Below are 25,608 nucleotides of genomic sequence, written 5' to 3' on the forward strand. Positions count from 1 at the left end.
TTACATCGATGGTTGAAGCTTTTGCAATGAAGCTTGGGTTAGATTTGGCTCTTGATATGGGATGTCATGCGGTCGAAGCTGAATTAGATTGTACTGAAGTAGCTAATTACTGTTCAGGAGGTACCAGATGTGAAATGAAACTATTGCTATCTATGCTAATTGTCTCACAATTGCTAGAATCATTGCGAAGGTTGAGTTGACTCATTGTCCAAGAGAGAATAATTATGTTGCTCATGTAATAGCGAGGTTGTGCTTTACTACTTCGAGATCTTATTATAATTGGATCGATGAACCCCTATCTTTCTACTACAAACTCTTTTAGATGAATGATGTACGCATTATTTGTTATCAATAAAGCTAGCTTTTCCGAAAGGGAGAACGAAGCCCCAGCCTTTACATCAAAGTGATGCATACCATTTTTATTTAGATTCTATTGAACAGATATCTGCCAAGGCATACATTGCAAAACCCGAAGCCACCACGCAACGCCTACAAAACCGACAATGGGTGAAGAAACATGTCATCAGGGCCTACTGACGTGGGCATTACCCTTCGGGGTATCCGACATTATCCTACCTCCTCTGGCCCAACAAAGGGCCCATCTAAAGCACCGCAGCCCAAGGTGGACCAAGACGTCGGTTGCGGAGAGGAAAGATGGAAGGTGACGGTTTTTGGAGGACAAGGCACGGAGACGTTCGAATAAGGAAAGGATAGATACACTCCCTCTATACTGTAACCGACTCCGAGCAGAACTCTCGGGACCTGGCCTCCTATATAAAGTCTTGGAGAGGGCCTGCCGGAGGTTCTCTCATACAATCACGCAACCTCTCTCGCATACACAAACCCTAGAAACCTTGCCTCTCGGCAAGAACACCACGCAGTCCTTCAGCTGCCCCATTGTAATCAATTTCACCTATAATCAAGATCAGACAGGCAAGATGCGAGGGTATTACCTCATCGAGGGCCCCGAACCTGGGTAAAATCTCGCTCTCTGCTTGTCTGGTATCCGATGTCTCGTGCTAACTGATACGTCTCAAACCTATCTATAATTTTTGATGCTCCATGCTTGTTTTACACGAATTCATATATGTTTTTCTTATACTTCGTTGCACTTTTACATGATTTCCGGCACTAACCTATTAACAAGATGCCACAGTGCCAGTTCCCTGTTTTCTGCTGTTTTTGTATTTCAGAAAAGTTGTACATGAAATATTCTCGGAATTGGACGAAACAAAAGTCGAAGTCAATATTTTACCGAAACGAAGACGGAGTCCAGAAGAGGGTCGAAGAAGCGCCACTGGGCGGCCAAACCACCCCATGGCGCGGCCTAGGCTTGGCCCGCACCAAGGGGGGGGGGGGTCTGGGACCACCAGGCACCCCACCGACCTAATTCCTCCGCCTATTTATACATCTTCTCGGGAAAACCCTGGATACCCGAGCCTCCATCTACGAAAAGTTCCGTCGCGGCCGCCATCGCAGAACCCATATTGGGGGGTTCTGAAGCCTTCCTGGCACCCTGCCGGAGGGGGAAATCATCGCCGGAGGCATCTACATTGCCATGCCCGCCTCCGAAGTGATGCGTGAGTAGTTCATCCCTGAAATATGGGTCCATAGCAGTAGCTAGATGGTTGTCTTCTCCACTTTGTACTTCATGTATAGATCTTGTGAGCTGCCCTACATGATAAAGATCATCTTTATGTAATCCTATATGTTGCGTTTGATGGGATCCGATGAATATTGTATACTATGTTGAGTTGATTATATATTCATGTCATATGTTATTTGTGACCTTGCATGCTCTCCGTTGCTAGTAGAAACTCTGGCCAAGTGGACACTTGTGACTCCAAGAGGGGGTATTTATGATCGATAGTAGGTTCATGCCTCTAGTTTTCTGGGAGAGTGACATTTAACTTCTAATATTGTAGATGTGCTGTTGCTACTAGGGAGAAAACAACAATGTTTTATCCGAGAGTAATTCTATTGTTTACTTTACACACATTGCATAATGCGATAGTCTGTTGCTTGCAACTTAATACTGAAAGGGGTTCGGACGATAACCTGAAGGTGGATTATTAGTCATAGACGCAGTTGGATTACGGTCTATGTATTATGTTGTAATGCCCATATCAAATCTCATAGTAATCATCTTGTCATGTATTGGTCGATATTCTGTCAATTGCCCAGCTATAATTTGTTCACCCAACATGCTATTTATCTTTATGGAGAGACACCTCTAGTGAACTGTGGACCCCAGTCATATTTCCTTTACTCTGCAATTCTGTTCTGTTTACTTTCCGCAAATATCTCTTTCCACTCGATACGTCTAATTCTTTGTTTTCAGCAAACCGGTGAGATTGCCAACCTCACTGCAAGTTGGGGTAAAGTAATTTGGTTGTGTTGTGTGCAGGTTCCACGTTGTTGCTGACGCCGGTAGTACGCCCTGCCACTAGTCACGCCTTTCTCCTACTGGTTGATTAAACCTTGGTTTCGTACTGAGGGAAAAGTTGCTGCTGTGCTTGTCACACCTTCCTCTTGGGGTTTCCCAACCGCTTCCACAACAACTGCCAACAAGATTGTCTGGCGCCATCACCAGAGCACCATGACTAACCTGAAGGATTCCGCTAACCCTACTAAGCCCATCATGGTAGACATTGCCGAGGAGCCACCTTGTCACCTATGCCCTAAAAACATAAACAAACACCCATCAGTTAAAAAGCACCGGGAGCCTCACTGAGTCACCCTATGGCGAAACAGGAGCACATGACCATTGTAGCAGTTTCTCCGCGAGTGTGTCATGCTCTCACTTCAGAAGCCGTCACCTCTATCAACCGCTTGTCCATCTTCAAGGTAGAGCTCCGCATAGCCCCGGGTAGACCACCTAGCACCACATTCCAGCAGCTCCTCCAAAAAACAATGCCCTCATGAGGGAGATCGACGCCTGCTGCGCCACCATTGTCCGATCTGGGATACCCGGGTCTAGAGTTTCCATCGGAAGCAACTCGAGTAGAGTGGAAGTAGACCGCAATGACGGCGCCTTCAACAAGAGACGGTGCATACACACCGCCATCGCCCGCGCAGACTAGAGTCGGAGCACAGTTTTCACTGGCAGTTGCGCGATCCCACTCATCATCGGAGCAATCGGTCGACCACCTCTGGCAGAAGAGTAGACCACCACAAAGCCACTGACACGTCGACGAGGCCACCACCGCCAAATCCCAACACCGAAGCAAACCCTATCCCGACGGAGAGGAGTTCCACCAGGGTGGGAGGGGCGCTAGGGCCTGCCGGCCACCGCCACTCTCGGCCATGCCGCCAAGGGATCCAGATCGACAGTCATCGGGGTCTCCCCCGCTGTGAGATGCTTTACTAGCCGCCGCCCGACCGCCATGAGGGTTGCCGCGATCGGGTGTAACGTGCCGCATACCACCTTCCCGAGGCCGCCGCCTCGGTACCCGCCTAAGGTCCTGACGTGCCGCTCCCGGACCAGCCCCGACACCAGCCAAGGGAGGCAGCGTCGTAGATCAAGGGATCCTCCGAGCGCGCGACATAGGACAGGGCCCGCCGCCGCCAGTAGCCCCAGGCTTTGCCTAGACGCGCGTGCCGGTGGCGACGGAAGGAGGAAGGGCGGATGAGGTATGGGTCCGCGGCGATCTGGGGCGCTGCACGGGCAGCGCCGCGGAGGAGGTCTCCTCCAGATAATGTTTATTCACTAAAAATAAAAAGGGTTTAAAGAAAATGAAAAACAGGGGAAAATAGGGAACCGGCTTCGTCAAACCTCGTGCTCTCGGCCAGGTAAATCAATGGGCCGCAGTCCGCAGAGAATCTCGTCTGCGTGCCGGTCGCATTATTTCCTCTGACTTTAGGGTTGAATTACCCAGAGCTTGATTCAGTCAGCTTCGACCGCCCATGGCATTTCAGATCAGTACAAACTGGAACAGATAGGAGCAGTCGGCTGATTATCCTTCGCCTCTCCTATCCCACACGGTCTCTGCTTCTCCCCTCTCGGGTCCGGGCGGGCGGCGGCATCCCCCTTAGCTTAATTTCTCTCCGGTCTAGCCGGGATTCGCTGGCCACCGCATTGCCGTCCTCGCTTCAAGCAGTCGCCTGAAGAAGCTCCGCCTTTCTCCGAGCGGAGGCAGCCCGAGGATCCTTTCTCCTCTTTCGCCCTCACAGAGTTTGGACCGGGAGCCCTCCCTGTTCTGGTCTGGTAAGATCCGACCTGATTTGTCAGATTCTTCAGACAAAAATGCTTTCTTGAGGCTCTAGCCTCGCGGAATCGTCCCAGGACTGCGCATTTGCTGTTCTTTTGGCTGTGCCACTGCCCACTGGCGCCGGAGTCCGCCGTATTAGGATTTAGGCTGCGTTAGGATTCAAGATTTGGGGTGTTTCGCCCAGGTTTTTCACCCCCAATCTGTTACCACCTTTAATTGAATGCTTCCTTGTTGCAGCGGCAGGGTCTGACTATTGGAGACAGCAGCTGTAAAGATTTGGAGAGCTGGGGGGACAATCTGAGATGGAGTTTGCGGTCTCCGACGAGCTGCTCGGCACATTCGTGCCCATTGCGGTGTACTGGCTCTACTCGGGGATGTACATCCTTCTTGACAGAATGGAGATGGAGAACTACCGGCTCCATCCCAAGGGGGAGGAGGAGACCAAGAACATCGTCACCAAGTCGACGGTCGTCAAGGGCGTCCTCGTGCAGCAGGGCTTCCAAATCGCCGTCTCGCTTCTCCTCTTCACGGTAATAATCCTCTTCGGGATGTTTTCACATCCATTCCCAGTTCAAATTCAGTTTAAGATGCGTTCCACTGGATTCATCATCACACGTGGCATACTCGAACAACTTTGAAACATAAGCTTTGATTGAGACCTAGGCAATTGCTCACTGAAGTTCAAACTCTTTAATGCAAAAAAGAAGGCAGTTCAAACCTTTTATTAAATACTTTCTGGGGTTATATTTAGATGGAAAATAGCTCAGTAGCAAACACAATCAGCATTGATATGTTGATGTGAACATGTATTAGCTCTTAGGCTCACTTGTCAAGTAAACTGAGTATTGTTGGACGCATTCACATTGGAGAATTTTTATCTTGACAGTCTAAACAGGGTAGGTTGTTGACAAGAAACTAAGGTTTAATTTTGTTTTTTGGATGCTGTGCTGTTTGTTTTGTTGATCGAAAGGTGGCTTCACATGAACATCCTTTCTTTCTTTAGTAAATTGCAGCACTCATATCCGTGTGCTTTCGAAAAGGAAATGGAGTCTAAAATAGTACGGATGGATTTCCAGAACAAGTCAAAAAAACTTGTGTCCTTGAACAAATTATGTCTCTTATGACTGCTCCTATGATTACCTGATGAAATTTCATACGATTACTGTACTTAAGTTCTGGAAATGTGGTCAAAATGATGAGTTAAGTTCTGGAAATGTGGTCAAAATGCAGATCATTGGTGATGACAATGGTACCGTGAGAAAGCAACCTCCAGCCCTGGTGATAGCACTGCAATTTCTCATTGCAATGGTTGTTATGGACACATGGCAGTACTTCATGCACAGATACATGCACATCAACAAGTTCTTGTACAAGCATATCCACTCGAAACACCACACTCTCGTGGTTCCGTTTGCATTTGGTGCTCTCTACAACCACCCCCTTGAGGGCCTCATTCTGGACACAATCGGTGGTGCCCTCTCTTTCCTCGTTGCTGGAATGACTCCTAGGACGGCCATATTCTTCTTCTCATTCGCAACCATCAAGACAGTTGATGATCACTGCGGCCTATGGCTTCCTGGGAACATCCTTCATGCCTTGTTCAGCAACAACAGCGCTTACCATGACATTCACCACCAGCTCTACGGCAACAAGTACAACTTCTCGCAGCCGTTTTTCGTCATGTGGGATAAGATCCTCGGGACTTACATGCCATACACTCTAGAGGAACGCAAGGGAGGAGGGTTCGAGGCGCGCCCTGTTAATCTCAGCCTAGCAGCACAGAGCAAGTCTGACTAAGCAATTTGTTTTCTCTTGAGGTTCACTTCCCTAGTGAACAATGCTCGTGTTGTGACACTCTCTGATCTTTCTAACTACATTTGTGTTGTAGAATTCTTTTCCTGTCCATATAGATAACAGTATTTTGTGCGGATGCCATAATGTACCAAGGTATAGCAAAAGATGATCCATTCTGATTAATTTGTTTGTTCCCGCTGGGTTGTGCCTGGGCCTACATGCTGATGGACAAAGTGAGCTGATATTGTTAGCATGGCATATATTATGCTCCAGTTCGTTGGCCAGCACATTGTCTCTGTAACCAATGTTGATGCCGGAGCTGTTCTTATATCTCATGGACCAGGCTGTCCGAGTGACAGTGCCAGCCCGAGAAACGTGGTTCTGCTGGACTGCATTTGGCAACCATGTGCATACAGTTATCTATCATAGTAATTTCAGTCTTCAGGCACTTGCATAATGACGTTACCCCATACCCTCGTGTTGTTACTGATGCAGACTACTACTACGTCTCTGCATTCTTTTTATTTCAGGTTTTATTTTCTAACTGGGCTTTAACCCCTTTTCCATCGGAAGCTCAAATAACCAGTACCACATCATTACAACTTGCACAGAAGAGGGAATGAGCCGGTTGCAGCATTAACAGGAAAACCTGTTAATACCGCATCAGCTATGGTAACACAGTAAAGATTATTGCAGGCCAAATTGCATAAAGTAGCACCACACCAACAGTTTGTCATACCACCAACAAAAGCTTTCCTAGCTGGCTCTTATTTGGCGTGTTCGCAAGATCTTCATGGTGGACTTCTGCTATGAAGTCAGAGCTACTCCCGTGTCCTTTGAGCGGCAACGATGCTTTGCGACGGGGTCTGGCCGTGAAGGTCTTCTTCAGCGTGGGACATGTGCATCTCCTTTTCGGAGCTCGTCAATAGAATCGGAGCTACCAGTCACCTATGTGAACTATTGGATGTTTCATATGAGATAACGTGTCGTTCACGAGGTTGTTGCGACAATTTCTTCTTAGATTGCCGTTCTTGGAAAATGTTGAAGTTGTTGGCTCGAGGAGTGATAACAATTACATCGGTGTGCAATATACCTAGACATTTCTCGGGCCGGGCCGGGCCGGGCTGGGCCGGGCTGACCAAAGCCCGACGCGGAAAATCAATCTTGGCCTAGGCCTGGCCCGGCCCGACTGTCGGGCAAAAAATAGGCCCAAGCTCGGCCCATCATAGAGAAAGCCTGTCGGACCTCGGGCTGGGCCTCTTCACTAAATCACATAAAATCAAGGCCCAAGCCTGGCTCGACCTGACCGACGGGCCAAAAAATCAGGCCTAGGCCCGGCCCTGTGCATGGTTGGGTCGGGCTTGGCCCGGGAATTTCTGGCTGGGCCGGGCCAGGCTGCCCATGGTCAGGTGTAGTGTGCAACGTCGACAACGCTCAATGCTTCGGTGTGTGTAAGGTTTGTGTTGGTGGCTAGGTTACCTGTGTGTGTGCCCTAGTGACGGTCATGTTCCATGACCGTCGGGAGGGTGTTTTAAGCCGGTTGCCCGCTAATTAATTGGTCAACACTCTTATGCTCAAATCTCAATCAATGAACACAACAAGTTTTCCCTTTTGTTTCGAAACAAAAACTTGTACTCCTACAGTCTTTTTTTAGGGGGATTGTACTCCTACGGTCGTCTCTGTTTCTCCCCCACAGCTCTTCCCCGAGTTCTCCAGATCCGAGGCTAGCAGGCCCCTCCCTCTCCTCTCCGGCGCTGGCCGGTGGCGAGTAGGGCGAGGGTCCGCCCCTGTATAGTAGTAGGTCTCTAGAGTTTAGCCTGGTGCTTGGTTTTGGCGTCATGCCGTTAGTTTGGAGTGCTTCGCCGGTGCTTCGGGACCGACTCTGGCGACGTTTGGCGGCGGCTGTCTTCCTCGCGGTGCTCCACTGGTCGAAGACGATGATGAAGAGTGGTGGCGCCGTCGGCATCTCCGTTAACAATAAGGTCCAGGTTTGTGTTCGTGGCGACTCAGCTGTCTCTCGCAGGATTCGGCTTCCTCCTCCGAGCCGCCATGGTGGCGGAAAGAGGCCGTGGAGGGTTGGTGCTGCCGGTGATGCTAGGAAGTTGATGGGAGTTCAAGGTCCTGCAGATCCTTGGAGATTATCCTCGATGGACCAGGTTTGGCTATCGACTCAACTTGCCGTAGGGAGGCTGTTCCAGCTCCTGTCGCGGTGGCGCAAGGATTTCAACCTCCTTCGGAGGCCCCTTGATGGCGTGTAACTCACACGTTCGTTGGGAACCCCAAGAGGAAGGTATGATGCGCACAGCAGCAAGTATTCCCTCAGAAAGAAACCAAGGTTTATCGAACCAGGAGGAGCCAAGAAGCACGTTGAAGGTTGATGGCGGCGGGATGTAGTGCGGCGCAACACCGGAGATTCCGGCGCCAACGTGGAACCCGCACAACACAACCAAAGTACTTTGCCCCAACGAAACAGCGTGAGGTTGTCAATCTCACCGGCTTGCCGTAACAAAGGATTAGATGTATAGTGTGGATGATGATTGTTTGCGAGAGAATAGTAAAGAAAAAGTATTGCAGCAGATTTGTATTTCAGATGTAAAGAATGGACCGGGGTCCACAGTTCACTAGAGGTGTCTCTCCCATAAGATAGCATGTTGGGTGAACAAATTACAGTCGGGCAATTGACAAATAGAGAGGGCATAACAATGCACATACATGACATGATGAATATTGTGAGATAATTGGGCATTACGACAAAGTACATAGACCGCTATCCAGCATGCATCTATGCCTAAAAAGTCCACCTTCGAAGTTATCATCCGAACCCCTTCCAAGCATTAAGTTGCAAAACAACAGTACAATTGCATTAAGTATGGTGCGTAATGTAATCAATAACTACATCCTCGGACATAGCATCAATGTTTTATCCCTAGTGGCAACAAGACATCCACAACCTTAGAACTTTCTCGTCATCGTCCTGCATTTAATGGAGGCATGAACCCACTATCGAGCATAAATACTCCCTCTTGGAGTTAAGAGTAAAAACTTGGCCGGAGCCTCTACTAATAACGGAGAGCATGCAAGATCATAAACAACACATAGGTAATAGATTGATAATCAACATAACATAGTATTCTCTATCCATCGGATCCCGACAAACACAACATATAGAATTACAGATAGATGATCTTGATCATGTTAGGCAGCTCACAAGATCCGACAATGAAGCACATGAGGAGAAGACAACTATCTAGCTACTGCTATGGACCCATAGTCCAGGGGTGAACTACTCACTCATCACTCCGGAGGCGACCATGGCGGTGTAGAGTCCTCCGGGAGATGAATCCCCTCTCCGGCAGGTGCCGGAGGAGATCTCCGAATCCCCCGAGATGGGATTGGCGGCGGCGGCGGCGTCTCGGGAAGGTTTTCCGTATCGTGGTTTTTCGCATCGTGGGTTTCGCGACGGAGGCTTTAAGTAGGCGGAAGGGCGGAGTCGGAGGGCCGACGAGGGGCCCACACCATAGGGCGGCGCGGGCCCCCTTGGCCGCGCGGCCCTATGGTGGCGGCGCCTCGTCGCACCACTTCGTATCCCTTTCGGTCTTCCGGAAGGTTCGTGGCAAAATAGGACCCCGGGTCTTGATTTCGTCCAATTCCGAGAATATTTCATTACTAGGATTTCGAAACCAAAAACAGCAGAAAACAAAGAATCGGCTCTTCGGCATCTCGTTAATAGGTTAGTTCCGTAAAATGCACGAATATGACATAAAGTGTGCATAAAACATGTAGGTATCATCAATAATATGGCATGGATCATAAGAAATTATCGATACGTCTGAGACGTATCAGCATCCCTAAGCTTAGTTCTCGCTCCGTCCCGAGCAGTAAAACGATAACAAAGATAATTTCTGAAGTGACATGCCATCATAACCTTGATCATATTATTTGTAAACATATGTAATGAATGCAGCGATCAAAACAATGGTAATGACATGAGTAAACAAGTGAATCATAAAGCAAAGACTTTTCATGAATAGTACTTTAAGACAAGCATCAATAAGTCTTGCATAAGAGTTAACTCATAAAGCAATAAATCTAAGTAAAGGTATTGAAGCAACACAAAGGAAGATTAAGTTTCAGCGGTTGCTTTCAACTTGTAACATGTATATCTCATGGATAATTGTCAACATAGAGTAATATAACAAGTGCAATATGCAAGTATGTAAGAATCAATGCACAGTTCACACAAGTGTTTGCTTCTTGAGGTAGAGAGAGACAGGTGAACTGACTCAACATAAAAGTAAAAGAATGGTCCTTCAAAGAGGAAAGCATCGATTGCTATATTTGTGCTAGAGCTTTTATTTTGAAAACATGAAACAATTTTGTCAACGGTAGTAATAAAGCATATGAGTTATGTAAATTATATCTTACAAGTTGCAAGCCTCATGCATAGTATACTAATAGTGCCCGCACCTTGTCCTAATTAGCTTGGACTACCGGATCTTTGCAATGCACATGTTTTAACCAAGTGTCACAATGGGGTACCTCCATGCCGCCTCGTACAAAGGTCTAAGGAGAAAGCTCGCATTTTGGATTTCTCGCTTTTGATTATTCTCAACTTAGACATCCATACCGGGACAACATGGACAACGGATAATGGACTCCTCTTTAATGCATAAGCATGTGGCAACAATTATTATTCTCATATGAGATTGAGGATATGTGTCCAAAACTCGAAACTTCCACCATGATTCATGGCTTTAGTTAGCGGCCCAATGTTCTTCTCTAACAATATGCATGCTCCAACCATTAAGGTGGTAGATCTCTCTTACTTCGTACAAGACGGACATGCATAGCAACTCACATGATATTCAACAAAGAATAGTTGATGGCGTCCCCGTAAACATGGTTATCGCACAACAAGCAACTTAATAAGAGATAAAGTGCATAAGTACATATTCAATACCACAATAGTTTTTAAGCTATTTGTCCCATGAGCTATATATTGCAGAGGTGAATGATGGAATTTGAAAGGTAGCACTCAAGCAATTTACTTTGGAATGACGGATAAATACCATGTAGTAGGTAGGTATGGTGGACACAAATGGCATAGTGGTTGGCTCATGTATTTTGGATGCATGAGAAGTATTCCCTCTCGATACAAGGTTTAGGCTAGCAAGGTTATTTGAAACAAACACAAGGATGAACGGTGCAGCAAAACTCACATAAAAGACATATTGTAAACATTATAAGACTCTACACCGTCTTCCTTGTTGTTCAAAACTCAATACTAGATATTATCTAGACTCTAGAGAAACCAAATATGCAAACCAAATTAGCAAGCTCTAAGTATTTCTTCATTAATGGGTGCAAAGTATATGATGCAAGAGCTTAAACATGAGCACAACAATTGCCAAGTATCAAATTATCCAAGACATTTTAGAATTACTACATGTAGCATTTTCCAATTCCAACCATATAACAATTTAACGAAGAAGAAACTTCGCCATGAATACTATGAGTAGAGCCTAAGGACATACTTGTCCATATGCTACAGCGGAGCGTGTCTCTCTCCCATAAAGTGAATGCTAGGATCCATTTTATTCAAACAAAACAAAAAACAAAAACAAACCGACGCTCCAAGCAAAGTGCATAAGATGTGATGGAATAAAAATATAGTTTCAGGGGAGGAACCTGATAATGTTGTCGATGAAGAAGGGGATGCCTTGGGCATCCCCAAGCTTAGACGCTTGAGTCTTCTTGAAATATGCAGGGGTGAACCACCGGGGCATCCCCAAGCCTAGAGCTTTCACTCTCCTTGATCATATTGTATCATACTCCTCTCTTGATCCTTGAAAACTTCCTCCACACCAAACTCGAAACAACTCATTAGAGGGTTAGTGCATAATAAAAATTAACATGTTCAGAGGTGACACAATCATTCTTAACACTTCTGGACATTGCATAAAGCTACTGGACATTAATGGATCAAAGAAATTCATCCAACATAGCAAAAGAGGCAATGCGAAATAAAAGGCAGAATCTGTCAAAACAGAACAGTCCGTAAAGATGGATTTTATTAGGCCACCAGACTTGCTCAAATGAAAATGCCCAAATTGAATGAAAGTTGCGTACATATCTGAGGATCATGCACGTAAATTGGTTTAATTTTCTGAGCTACCTACAGGGAGGTAGACCCAGATTCGTGACAGCAAAGAAATCTGGAACTGCGCAGTAATCCAATTCTAGTACTTACTTTACTGTCAAAGACTTTACTTGGCACAACAAAACTCAAAACTAAGATAAGGAGAGGTTGCTACAGTAGTAAACAACTTCCAAGACTCAAATATAAAACAAAAATACTGTAGTAAAAACATGGGTTGTCTCCCATAAGCGCTTTCTTTAACGCCTTTCAGCTAGGCGCAGAAAGTGTATATCAAGTAACATCAAGAGACGAAGCATCAACATCATAATTTGTTCTAATAATAGAATCATAAGGTAACTTCATTCTCTTTCTAGGGAAGTGTTTCATACCTTTCTTGAGAGGAAATTGATATTTAATATTACCTTCCTTCATATCAATAGTAGCACCAACGGTTCGAAGAAAAGGTCTTCCCAATATAATGGGGAAAGATGCATTACATTCAATATCCAAGACGACAAAATCAACGGGGACAAGGTTATTGTTAACCATAATATGAACATTATCAACTCTCCCCAAAGGTTTCTTTTTAGCATTATCAGCGAGATTAACATCCAGATAACAGTTTTTTCAATGGTGGCAAGTCAAGCATATCATAGACTTTCTTAGGCATAACGTAAATACTTGCACCAAGATCACATAAAGCATTACAATCAAAATCTTTGACTCTCATTTTAATGATGGGCTCCCAACCATCCTCTAGCTTTCTAGGAATAGAAGTTTCAAGTTTTAGTTTCTCTTCTCTAGCTTTTATGAGAGCATTTGTAATATGTTTTGTGAAATCCAAGTTTACAAGCGCTAGCATTGGGACTCTTAGCAAGTTTTTGCAAGAACTTTATAACTTCAGAGATGTGGCAATCATCAAAATCTAAATCATTACAATCTAAAGCAATGGGATTATCATCCCCAAGGTTGGAAAAAGTTTCAGTAGTTTTAGCAGTTTCAGGTAATTTTGCGCGCTTTGCACTAGGAGTAGAAACATTGCCAACACCAATTATTTTACCATTGATAGTAGGAGGTGCAGCAACATGTGAATCATTAGCATTGCTAGTGGTGGTAATAGTCCAAACTTTAGCTACATTTTTCTCTTTAGCTAGTTTTTCATTTTCTTCTCTATCCCACCTAGCACGCAGCTTCAGCCATTAATCTTATATTCTCATTAATTCTAACTTGGATGGCATTTTCTCGTAGTAACAATTTTATTTTCAATATCCCTATTAGGCGTAACTTTCGATTTCAAAAGATCAACATCGTAGGCAAGACTATCAACTCTAGAAGCAAGAATATCAATTTTATTGAGCTTTCCCTCAACAGATTTGTTAAAGGCAGTTTGTGTACTAATAAATTCTTTAAGCATAGCTTCAAGTCCAGGGGTGTATTCCTATTATTGTTGTAAGAATTCCCATAAGAATTAGCATAACCATTACCATTATTATAAGGATATGGCCTATAGTTATTACTAGAATTGTTCCGATAAGCATTGTTATTGAAATTATTATTTTTAATGAAGTTTACATCAACATGTTCTTCTTGGGCAACAAATGAAGCTAATGGAACATTATTAGGATCAACATTAGTCCTATCATTCACAAGCATAGACATAATAGCATCAACCTTATCATTCAAGGAAGAGGATTCTTCAACAAAATTTACCTTCTTACCTTGTGGAGCTCTTTCCGTGTGCCATTCAGAGTAATTAACCATCATATTATCAAGAAGCTTTGTTGCTTCACCAAGAGTGATGGACATAAAGGTACCTCCAAGCAGCTGAATCCAATAAATTCCGCGAAGAAAAATTTAGTCCCGCATAGAAGGTTTGGATGATCATCCAAGTAGTCGTCCATGGGTTGGGCAATTTTTAACCAGAGATTTCATTCTTTCCCAAGCTTGAGCAACATGTTCATTATCCAATTGTTTAAAATTCATTATGCTACTTCTCAAAGATATAATTTTAGCAGGGGGATAATATCTACCAATAAAAGCATCCTTGCATTTAGTCCAGGAATCAATACTATTCTTAGGCAGAGATAGCAACCAATCTTTAGCTCTTCCTCTTAATGAGAAAGGAAACAATTTTAATTTTATAATGTCACCATCTACATCTTTATACTTTTGCATTTCACACAATTCAACAAAATTATTGAGATGGGCAAGCAAGATCATCGTAACTAACACCGTAAAATTGTTCTCGCATAACAAGATTCAAGAAAGGTAGTTTAATTTCAAAGAATTCTGCCGTAGTAGCAGGTGGAGCAATAGGTGTGCATAAGAAATCATTATTATTTGTGCTAGTGAAGTCACACAACTTAGTATTTTCAGGGGTGGCCATTTTAGCAGTAGTAAATAAAGTAAACTAGATAAAGTAAATGCAAGTAAACTAATTTTTTTGTGTTTTTAATATAGAGTGCAAGACAGTAAATAAAGTAAAACTAGCAACTAATTTTTTTGTGTTTTGATATAATGCAGCAAACAAAGTAGTAAATAAAATAAAGCAAGACAAAAACAAAGTAAAGAGATTGAGAAGTGGAGACTCCCCTTGCAGCGTGTCTTGATCTCCTCGGCAACGGCGCCAGAAAATATGCTTGATGGCGTGTATTTCACACGTTCGTTGGGAACCCGAAGATGAAGGTATGATGCGCACAGCAGCAAGTTTTCCCTCAGAAAGAAACCAAGGTTTATCGAACCAGGAGGAGCCAAGAAGCACGTTGAAGGTTGATGGCGGCGGGATGTAGTGCGGCGCAACACCGCAGATTCCGGCGCCAACGTGGAACCCGCACAACACAACTAAAGTACTTTGCCCCAACGAAATAGCTGAGGTTGTCAATCTCACCGGCTTGTTGTAACAAAGGATTAACCGTATTGTGTGGAAGATGATTGTTTGCAGAGAAAACAAGTAAAAACAAGTATTGCAGCAGATTTGTATTTCAGTATTAAAAGAATGGACCGGGGTCCACAGTTCACTAGAGGTGTCTCTCCCATAAGATAAAAGCATGTTGGGTGAACAAATTACAGTCGGGCAATTGACAAATAGAGAGGATATAACAATGCACATACATGTCATGATAAGTACAAGTGAGATTTAATTGGGCATTACGACAAAGTACATAGACCGCCATCCAACCGCATCTATGCCTAAAAAGTCCACCTTCGAGGTTATCGTCCGAACCCCTTCCAAGTATTAAGTTGCTAAACAACGGACAATTGCATTAAGTATGGTGCGTAATGTAATCAACAACTACATCCTCGGACATAGCGCCAATGTTTTATCCCTAGTGGCAACAACGACAACACAACCTTAGGGGTTTCCGTCACTCCCCAGGTGTCAATGCAGGCATGAACCCACTATCGAGCATAAATACTCCCTCTTGGAGTTACTAGCATCAACTTGGCCGCAGCCTCTACTAATAACGGAGAGCATGCAAGATCATAAACAACACATATGTAATAACTTGATAATTAACATAACATGGTATTCTCTATCCATCGGATCCCGACAAACACAACATAGAGTATTACAGATAGATGATCTTGATCATGTTAGGCAGCTCACAAGATCCAACAATGAAGCACAATGAGGAGAAGACAACCATCTAGCTACTCCAGGGGTGAACTACTCACTCATCACTCCGGAGGCGACCATGGCGGTGTAGAGTCCTCCGGGAGATGAATCCCCTCTCCGGCGAGGTGCCGGAGGAGATCTCCGTAATCCCCCGAGATGGGATTGGCGGCGGCGGCGTCTCCGGAAGGTTTTCCGTATCGTGGTTTTTCGCATCGGGGGTTTCGCGACGGAGGCTTTAAGTAGGCGGAAGGGCGGAGTCGGAGGGCCGACGAGGGGCCCACACCATAGGCGGCGCGGGCCCCCCTTGGCCGCGCGGCCCTATGGTGGCGGCGCCTCGTCGCCCCACTTCGTATCCCTTTCGGTCTTCCGGAAGGTTCGTGGCAAAATAGGACCCCGGGTCTTGATTTCGTCCAATTCCGAGAATATTTCGTTACTAGGATTTCTGAAACCAAAAACAGCAGAAAACAACGAATCGGCTCTTCGGCATCTCGTTAATAGGTTAGTTCCAGAAAATGCACGAATATGACATAAAGTGTGCATAAAACATGTAGGTATCATCAATAATATGGCATGGATCATAAGAAATTATCGATACGTCGGAGACGTATCATGCATAAGAAATCATTATTATTTGTGGTTGTGAAGTCACACAACTTAGTATTTTCAGAAGTGGCTGATGCGTGTAGTTGACACGTCCGTTGGGAACCCCAAGAGGAAGGTGTGATGCGCACAGCGGCAAGTTTCCCTCAGTAAGAAACCAAGGTTTAATCGAACCAGTAGGAGTCAAGAAGCACGTTGAAGGTTGATGGCGGCGGGATGTAGTGCGGCGCAACATCGTAGATTCCGGCACCAACGTGGAACCCGCACAACACAACCAAAGTACTTTGCCCCAACGAAACAAGTGAGGTTGTCAATCTCACCGGCTTGCCGTAACAAAGGGTTAACCGTATTGTGTGGAAGATGATTGTTTGCAGAGAAAACAAGTAAAACAAGTATTGCAAGCAGATTTGTATTTCAGCATTAAAAGAATGGACCGGGGTCCACAGCTCACTAGAGGTGTCTCTCCCATAAGATAAAAGCATGTTGGGTGAACAAATTACAAGTCGGGCAATTGACAAATAGAGAGGGCATAACAATGCACATACATGTCATGATAAGTATAGTGAGATTTAATTGGGCATTACGACAAAGTACATAGACCGCCATCCAACTGCATCTATGCCTAAAAAGTCCACTTTCAGGTTATCATCCGAACCCCTTCCAGTATTAAGTTGCAAAGCAACAGACAATTGCATTAAGTATGGTGCGTAATGTAATCAACAACTACATCCTCGGACATAGCGCCAATGTTTTATCCCTAGTGGCAACAAGACAAAGACAACCTTAGAACTTTCTCGTCACCGTCCCGGTGTCAATGCAGCATGAACCCACTATCGAGCATAAATACTCCCTCTTGGAGTTAAGAGCAAAAACTTGGCCGGAGCCTCTACTAGTAACGGAGAGCATGCAAGATCATAAACAACACATATGTAATAAATTGATAATTAACATAACATGGTATTCTCTATCCATCGGATCCCGACAAACACAACATAGAGTATTACGGATAGATGATCTTGATCATGTTAGGCAGCTCACAAGATCCAACAATGAAGCACAATGAGGAGAAGACAACCATCTAGCTACCGCTATGGACCCATAGTCCAGGGGTGAACTACTCACTCATCACTCCGGAGGCGACCATGGCGGCGTAGAGTCCTCCGGGAGATGAATCCCCTCTCCGGCGAGGTGCCGGAGGAGATCTCCGTAATCCCCCGAGATGGGATCGGCGGCGGCGGCGTCTCGGCAAGGTTTTCCGTATCGTGGTTTTTCGCCTCGGGGTTTCGCGACGGAGGCTTTAAGTAGGCGGAAGGGCGGAGTCGGGGGCTAACGAGGGGCCCACACCACAGGGCGGCGCGGGCCCCCTAGGCCGCGCCGCCTTGTGGTTTGGCCACCTCGTGGCCCCACTTCGTATGCTCTTCGGTCTTCTCGGAAGGTTCGTGGCAAAATAGGCCCCCGGGTCTTTGTTTCGTCCAATTCCGAGAATATTTCGTTACTAGGATTTCGAAACCAAAAACAGCAGAAACACAGAATCGGCACTTCGGCATCTTGTTAATAGGTTAGTTCCAGAAAATGCACGAATATGACATAAAGTGTGCATAAAACATGTAGGTATCATCAATAATATGGCATAGAACATAAGAAATTATCGATACGTCGGAGACGTATCAAGCATCCCCAAGCTTAGTTCTGCTCGTCCCGAGCAGGTAAAACAATAACAAAGATAATTTCTGAAGTGATATGCCATCATAACCATGATCATACTATTTGTAAACATATGTAATGAATGCAGCGATCAAAACAATGGTAATGACATGAGTAAACAAGTGAATCATAAAGCAAAGACTTTTCATGAATAGTACTTCAAGACAAGTATTAATAAGTCTTGCATAAGAGTTAACTCATAAAGCAATAAATCAAAGTAAAGGTATTGAAGCAACACAAAGGAAGATTAAGTTTCAGCGGTTGCTTTCAACTTGTAACATGTATATCTCATGGATAATTGTCAACATAGAGTAATATAACAAGTGCAATATGCAAGTATGTAGGAATCAATGCACAGTTCACACAAGTGTTTGCTTCTTGAGGTGGAGAGAGATAGGTGAACTGACTCAACATAAAAGTAAAAAGAATGGTCCTTCAAGAGGAAAGCATCGATTGCTATATTTGTGCTAGAGCTTTTATTTTGAAAACATGAAACAATTTTGTCAACGATAGTAATAAAGCATATGAGTTATGAAAATTATATCTTACAAGTTGCAAGTCTCATGCATAGTATACTAATAGTGCCCGCACCTTGTCCTAATTAGCTTGGACTACCGGATCTTTGCAATGCACATGTTTTAACCAAGTGTCACAATGGGGTACCTCCATGCCGCCCGTACAAAGGTCTAAGGAGAAAGCTCGCATTTTGGATTTCTCGCTTTTGATTATTCTCAACTTAGACATCCATACCGGGACAACATGGACAACGGATAATGGACTCCTCTTTAATGCATAAGCATGTGGCAACAATTATTATTCTCATATGAGATTGAGGATATGTGTCCAAAACTGAAACTTTCACCATGATTCATGGCTTTAGTTAGCGGCCCAATGTTATTCTCTAACAATATGCATGCTCCAACCATAAAGGTGGTAGATCTCTCTTACTTCAGACAAGACGGACATGCATAGCAACTCACATGATATTCAACAAAGAATAGTTGATGGCGTCCCCGTAAACATGGTTATCGCACAACAAGCAACTTAATAAGAGATAAAGTGCATAAGTACATATTCAATACCACAATAGTTTTTAAGCTATTTGTCCCATGAGCTATATATTGCAAAGGTGAATGGTGGAATTTTAAAGGTAGCACTCAAGCGATTTACTTTGGAATGGTGGATAAATACCATGTAGTAGGTAGGTATGGTGGACACAAATGGCATAGTGGTTGGCTCAAGGATTTTGGATGCATGAGAAGTATTCCCTCTCGATACAAGGTTTAGGCTAGCAAGGTTATTTGAAACAAACAGAAGGATGAACGGTGCAGCAAAACTCACATAAAAGACATATTGTAAACATTATAAGACTCCACACCGTCTTCCTTGTTGTTCAAAACTCAATACTAGATGTTATCTAGACTCTAGAGAAACCAAATATGCAAACCAAATTAGCAAGTTCTAAGTGTTTCTTCATTAATGGGTGCAAAGTATATGATGCAAGAGCTTAAACATGAGCACAACAATTGCCAAGTATCAAATTATCCAAGACATTTTAGAGTTACTACATGTAGCATTTTCCAATTCCAACCATATAACAATTTAACGAAGAAGAAACTTCGCCATGAATACTATGAGTAGAGCCTAAGGACATATTTGTCCATATGCCATAAAGTGAATGCTAGGATCCATTTTATTCAAACAAAACAAAAAACAAAAACAAACCGATGCTCCAAGCAAAGTGCATAAGATGTGACGGAATAAAAATATAGTTTCAGGGGAGGAACCTGATAATGTTGTCGATGAAGAAGGGGATGCCTTGGGCATCCCCAAGCTTAGACGCTTGAGTCTTCTTATAATATGCAGGGGTGAACCACCGGGGCATCCCCAAGCTTAGAGCTTTCACTCTTCTTGATCATATTGCATCATACTCCTCTCTTGATCCTTGAAAACTTCCTCCACACCAAACTCGAAACAACTCATTAGAGGGTTAGTGCATAATAAAAATTCACATGTTCAGAGGTGACACAATCATTCTTAACACTTCTGGACATTGCATAAAGCTACTGGACATTAATGGATCAAAGAAATTCATCCAACATAGCAAAAGAGGCAATGCAAAATAAAAGGCAGAATCTGTCAAAACAGAACAGTCCGTAAAGATGGATTTTATTAGGCCACCAGACTTGCTCAAATGAAAATGCTCAAATTGAATGAAAGTTGCGTACATATCTGAGGATCATGCACGTAAATTGGCTTAATTTTCTGAGCTACCTACAGGGAGGTAGACCCAGATTCGTGACAGCAAAGAAATCTGGAACTGCGCAGTAATCCAAATCTAGTACTTACTTTACTATCAAAGACTTTACTTGGCACAACAAAACTCAAAACTAAGATAAGGAGAGGTTGCTATAGTAGTAAACAACTTCCAAGACTCAAATATAAAACAAAAATACTGTAGTAAAAACATGGATTGTCTCCCATAAGCGCTTTTCTTTAACGCCTTTCAGCTAGGCGCAGAAAGTGTAACTCAAGTGTTATCAAAGGGTGGTGCACCTACAGCGGGGTTTGAAGTTTTCTCAACCATGCATAGTATATTGGATACATAAGTTTCAGCGTCTCCCTTTTCATTAGTCTTGGGCTTGCTACTCTCATCAAACAAATTTTCAGAACAAGCCAAGCATAGTTATTTTCTAGTGCATCATACATAGCTAGGAGTTTACATGGTATTGGTGCTTTGATCTCCCCACCATCATTAGCATTATTAGTGTACCTTATCCTATCCATATCCATTTTTTCAAGGAGACCAACAAAATTAGTATGAGAACCAAGCATATTAAATTTAGCGAAGACCTTTCTAGCCTCTCTTGCTAGACCACCAAATTCTCTAAGAAGGGTTTCTAAAACAAAATCTTTCTTTCCCCCCTCTTCCAAATCACCAAGTGTAAGAAACATGTGTTGGATTATAGGATTGAGATTAACAAATTTAGTTTCCAACAGGCGAACTAAAGCAAGCAGCAGCAATTTCATAAGTAGGAGCAAGTTCTACCAAGTGTCTATCTTCAAAATCTTCAACGGTACTAACATGGGTGAAAAATTCTTCTATATTGTTCCTCCCAATTATAGACCCTTGTCCTACCGGTATGTTTTTTGTGGTAAAATTAACAGGAAACATGATGAATCAAGTAAAGTAAATGCAAGTAACTAATTTTTTTGTGTTTTTGATATAGAGTGCAAGACAAGAAATAAAGTAAAACTAGCAACTAATTTTTTTGTGTTTTGATATAATGCAGCAAACAAAGTAGTAAATAAAATAAAGCAAGACAAAAACAAAGTAAAGAGATTGGGAAGTGGAGACTCCCCTTGCAACGTGTCTTGATCTCCCCGGCAACGGCGCCAGAAATTTGCTTGATGCGTGTAGTTGACACGTCCGTTGGGAACCCCAAGAGGAAGGTGTGATGCGCACAGCGGCAAGTTTCCCTCGCAAGAAACCAAGGTTTAATCGAACCGAGTAGGAGTCAAGAAGCACGTTGAAGGTTGATGGCGGCGGGATGTAGTGCGGCGCAACACCGGAGATTCCGGCGCCAACGTGGAACCCGCACAACACAACCAAAGTACTTTGCCCCAACGAAACAAGTGAGGTTGTCAATCTCACCGGCTTGCTGTAACAAAGGGTTAACCGTATTGTGTGGAAGATGATTGTTTGCAGAGAAAACGAAAAACAAGTATTGCAGCAGATTTGTATTTCGATATTAAAAGAATGGACCGGGGTCCACAGTTCACTAGAGGTGTCTCTCCCATAAGATAAAAGCATGTTGGGTGAACAAATTACAGTCGGGCAATTGACAAATAGAGAGGGCATAACAATGCACATACATGTCATGATAAGTATAGTGAGATTTAATTGGGCATTACGACAAAGTACATAGACCGCCATCCAACCGCATCTATGCCTAAAAAGTCCACTTTCGAGTTATCGTCCGAACCCCTTCCAGTATTAAGTTGCAAAGCAACGGACAATTGCATTAAGTATGGTGCGTAATGTAATCAACAACTACATCCTCGGACATAGCGCCAATGTTTTATCCCTAGTGGCAACAACACAAGCACAACCTTAGAACTTTCCGTCACTCGTCCCGTGTGTCAATGCGTGCATGAACCCACTATCGAGCATAAATACTCCCTCTTGGAGTTAAGAGCAAAAACTTGGCCGAGCCTCTACTAGTAACGGAGAGCATGCAAGATCATAAACAACACATATGTAATAACTTGATAATTAACATAACATGGTATTCTCTATCCATCGGATCCCGACAAACACAACATAGAGTATTACGGATAGATGATCTTGATCATGTTAGGCAGCTCACAAGATCCAACAATGAAGCACAATGAGGAGAAGACAACCATCTAGCTACCGCTATGGACCCATAGTCCAGGGGTGAACTACTCACTCATCACTCCGGAGGCGACCATGGCGGCGTAGAGTCCTCCGGGAGATGAATCCCTCTCCGGCAGGGTGCCGGAGGAGATCTCCGTAATCCCCCGAGATGGGATCGGCGGCGGCGGCGTCTCGGTAAGGTTTTCCATATCGTGGTTTTTCGCCTCGGGGTTTCGCGACGGAGGCTTTAAGTAGGCGGAAGGGCGAGTCGGGGGCTAACGAGGGGCCCACACCACGGGCGGCGCGGGCCCCCTAGGCCGCGCCGCCTTGTGGTTTGGCCACCTCGTGGCCCCACTTCGTATGCTCTTCGGTCTTCTCGGAAGGTTCGTGGCGAAATAGGCCCCCGGGTCTTTGTTTCGTCCAATTCCGAGAATATTTCGTTACTAGGATTTCGAAACCAAAAACAGCAGAAACAAAGAATCGGCACTTCGGCATCTTGTTAATAGGTTAGTTCCGTAAAATGCACGAATATGACATAAAGTGTGCATAAAACATGTAGGTATCATCAATAATATGGCATAGAACATAAGAAATTATCGATACGTCGGAGACGTATCAGTGGCCATTTTAACAGTAGTAAATGAAGCAAACTAGATAAAGTAAATGTAAGTAACTAATTTTTTTGTGTTTTTGATATAGAGTGCAAGACAGTAAATAAAGTAAAGCTAGCAACTAATTTTTTTGTGTTTTGATATAATGCAGCAAACAGAGTAGTAAATAAAATAAAGCAAGACAAAAACAAAGTAAAGAGATTGGATTGTGGAGACTCCCCTTGCAGCGTGTCTTGATCTCCCCGCAACGGCGTCGAAAAAGAGCTTGATGGCGTGTAACTCACATGTTCGTTGGGAACCCCAAGAGGAAGGTATGATGCGCACAGCAGCAAGTTTTCCCTCAGAAAGAAACCAAGGTTTATCGAACCAAGAGGAGCCAAGAAGCACGTTGAAGGTTGATGGCGACAGGATGTAGTCCGGCGCAACACTAGAGATTCCGGCGCCAACGTGGAACCTGCACAACACAACCAAAGTACTTTGCCCCAACGAAACAGTGAGGTTGTCAATCTCACCGCTTGTCGTAACAAAGGATTAGATGTATAGTGTGGATGATGATTGTTTGCAGAGAATAGTAAAGAACAAGTATTGCAAGCAGATTTGTATTTCAGATGTAAAGAATGGACCGGGGTCCACAGTTCACTAGAGGTGTCTCTCCCATAAGATAGCATGTTGGGTGAACAAATTACATCGAGAAATTGACAAATAGAGAGGGCATAACAATGCACATACATGACATGATGAATATTGTGAGATTTAATTGGGCATTACGACAAAGTACATAGACCGCTATCCAAAGCATGCATCTATGCCTAAAAAGTCCACCTTCAGAGTTATCATCCGAACCCCTTCCAAGCATTAAGTTGCAAAACAACGTGACAATTGCATTAAGTATGGTGCGTAATGTAATCAATAACTACATCCTCGGACATAGCATCAATGTTTTATCCCTAGTGGCAACAAGCACATCCACAACCTTAGAACTTTCTCGTCACCGTCCCGCATTTAATGGAGGCATGAACCCACTATCGAGCATAAATACTCCCTCTTGGAGTTAAGAGTAAAAACTTGGCCGGAGCCTCTACTAATAACGGAGAGCATGCAAGATCATAAACAACACATAGGTAATAGATTGATAATCAACATAACATAGTATTCTCTATCCATCGGATCCCGACAAACACAACATATAGAATTAAAGATAGATGATCTTGATCATGTTAGGCAGCTCACAAGATCCGACAATGAAGCACATGAGGAGAAGACAACCATCTAGCTACTACTATGGACCCATAGTCCAGGGGTGAACTACTCACTCATCACTCCGGAGGCGACCATGGCGGTGAAGAGTCCTCCGGGAGATGATTCCCCTCCCGGCAGGGTGCCGGAGGTGATCTCCGTAATCCCCCGAGATGGGATTGGCGGCGGCGGCGTCTCGCAAGGTTTTCCGTATCGTGGCTCTCGGTACTGGGGGTTTCACGACGAAGGCTTTAAGTAGGCGGAAGGGCAAGTAAAGGGGCGTCACGAGGGGCCCACACCACAGGCCGGCGCGGCCAGGGCTTGGGCCGCGCCGCCCTGGTGTGTCGCCACCTCGTGGCCCCACTTCGACTCTCCCTCGGTCTTCTGGAAAAAAAGGCCCCTGGGCGTTGATTTCGTCCAATTCCGAGAATATTTCTTTACTAGGATTTCTGAAACCAAAAACAGCAGAAAACAAAGAATCGGCTCTTCGGCATCTCGTTAATAGGTTAGTGCCTGGAAAATGCATAAATACGACATATAATGTGTATAAAACATGTAGATATCATCAATAATGTGGCATGGAACATAAGAAATTATCGATACGTCGGAGACGTATCACCCCTTCGTGGATTCACGGCGACGCACAGATTCATGCAGAGACCAAGTGGTTTCGTCCCCGGTCTCGGCATGGAAGGTCGCCGTTCGAGTCCTCTGCCTGCCGGCGGTTGCAATGGACTGGATTGGGTTTCTGGTCTTTTATCTAGGGTCCTATTTGCATTTTCTTAGGTCCGGTTTGTAATAGCAATAGTTCTTGTGGACCTCGTTGTAATTTCTACTGCACCACAGTTTTAATGAGAAGCACTTAGGCCCTTCGGGCCGTTCCCAGTTAAGAAAGAAACTCCTACAGTCGTACTATGTTTCGATATTTTGGGCCACAATGATGGGGCCTGATCAAGTAAACCCTCGAAAAAGAACCTTCCGACTCCACTTACTTTGGGCTGGATAACTGGCCCAATCGAAACCCAATAGTCCCAGATTGGCCACGCCTTTCGATTGCCCCAACCTCGACAACGCTCAATGCTTCGGTGTGTGTAAGGTTTGTGTTGGTGGCTAGGTTAGCTGTGTGTGCCCTAGTGATGGTCATGTTCCATGACCGTTGGGAGGGTGTTTTAATCCGGTTGCCTGCTAATTAATTGGTCAACACTCTTCTGCTCAAATCTCAATCAATGAACACAAAGTTTTCCCTTTGTTTCGAAAGAAAAAACTGTACTCCTACAGTCTTTTTTTTTTTGAGGGGGATTGTACTCCTACAGTAG

The 25,608-nt window shown here is 44.3% G+C and overlaps 1 protein-coding gene across 1 annotated transcript; it reads left to right on the plus strand.

Moving 5' to 3' along the window:
• Nucleotides 1-4,477: 4,477 nt before the first annotated feature.
• Nucleotides 4,478-6,130, plus strand: LOC124673924 (sphinganine C4-monooxygenase 1-like). Its single transcript, XM_047209974.1, has 2 exons — nt 4,478-4,741; nt 5,442-6,130. The coding sequence occupies exons 1-2, from the start codon at nt 4,514-4,516 to the stop codon at nt 6,006-6,008; spliced, it is 795 nt and encodes a 264-aa protein (XP_047065930.1). The 5' UTR covers nt 4,478-4,513; the 3' UTR covers nt 6,009-6,130.
• Nucleotides 6,131-25,608: the final 19,478 nt, after the last annotated feature.

Source organism: Lolium rigidum, chromosome 1 (genome assembly GCF_022539505.1).
Source record: "Lolium rigidum isolate FL_2022 chromosome 1, APGP_CSIRO_Lrig_0.1, whole genome shotgun sequence".
NCBI classification, from domain to species: domain Eukaryota; kingdom Viridiplantae; phylum Streptophyta; class Magnoliopsida; order Poales; family Poaceae; genus Lolium; species Lolium rigidum.